The sequence below is a fragment of the Carlito syrichta genome, unplaced genomic scaffold, assembly GCF_000164805.1.
Source record: "Carlito syrichta isolate Samal-C Ts95f unplaced genomic scaffold, Tarsius_syrichta-2.0.1 Scaffold305865, whole genome shotgun sequence".
NCBI classification, from domain to species: Eukaryota; Metazoa; Chordata; class Mammalia; order Primates; family Tarsiidae; genus Carlito; species Carlito syrichta.
The window spans coordinates 475623-476684 of NW_007249961.1; the positions used below are offsets into that span (position 1 = coordinate 475623).

Here is a 1062-nt window from a genome sequence, read left to right on the forward strand (position 1 = left end):
TTTTGAGTTGAAGTCTCACTCTGTTGCCCAGGTTGGAGTGCAGTGGCACACTCATGGCTACAGCAGCCTTGACCTACTTGGCTCAAGTGATCCTTCTGCCTCAGCCTTCTAAGTAGCTGGAACCATAGGTGTGTGCCACCATGCCCGGGTAATTTTTTTTGATTTATTGTAGAGATGAGGTCTCGTTATGTTGCCCAGCCTGGTCTTGAGCCCGCAGGCTCAGGCAATCCTCTTGCCTTTGCCTCCCAAAGTGCTGAGATTACAGGCGTGAGTCACTGTACCTGGCCTTTGACTTACTTTTCATAGAAACAATTTACTTTTTTTGAGTCAGTCTCACTTCATCACCCAGGCTAGAGTGCAGTGACTCAATCACAGCCACCATGGCCTTGACCTGCTGGGCTCAGGCAATCTTCCCACCTAAATCTCCTGAGTAGCTGGAACTATAGGCATGCACCACTATGCTGGCTAATTTTTTGATATTTTGTAGAGATGAGGTCTTGCTGTGTTGCCTAGGCTGGTTGGTTATAGCAGTCTTGCTTCAAATATTGTATCTTGTTTCCTTTTTAGATTACAGTGTGTCTGCAAACTCCAAAATAGTTATTGTTACAGCAGGTGCAAGGCAGCAGGAGGGAGAAAGTCGTCTTTCCCTGGTCCAACGTAATGTGAATATCATGAAATCAATCGTTCCTGCCATAGTCCACCATAGCCCTGACTGTAAAATGCTTATTGTTTCAAATCCAGGTGAGTGTTTTCTCTTCCTCTTTTTTTTTTGAGTTGGAGCCTTACTTTTTGCCCATACTGGAGTGCAGTAGTACACTCATGGTCACCCCAGAGTCAGCCTCCTGCACTCTGGCGATCCTTCCACCTCAGCCTTCCAAGTAGCTGGAACTACAGGCGTGCTACCACATCCAACTAATTTTTTGATTTATTGTAGAGACGAGGTCTCACCAAGTTGCCTGGGCTGGTCTCAAACCCGCAGACTCAGGCAATCTACTTGCCTTGGCCTCCCAAAGTGCTGGGATTATAGGCTGAGCCACTGAGCCTGGCCTCTTTTTTTTTTTT

At 46.7% G+C, this 1062-nt stretch overlaps 1 protein-coding gene across 1 annotated transcript in view; it reads left to right on the plus strand.

The window, feature by feature from the left end:
• The window catches only part of LOC103265127 (L-lactate dehydrogenase C chain-like), a 22129-nt gene extending 21356 nt beyond the window's left edge, over positions 1 to 773 (plus strand). Inside the window, exon 4 of the mRNA XM_008062834.2 lies at positions 568 to 773. Within this exon, the coding sequence (XP_008061025.2) occupies positions 568 to 773 (206 nt within the window). The remainder of the gene's footprint in view (positions 1 to 567) is intronic.
• The last annotated feature ends 289 nt before the right edge of the window (positions 774 to 1062 follow it).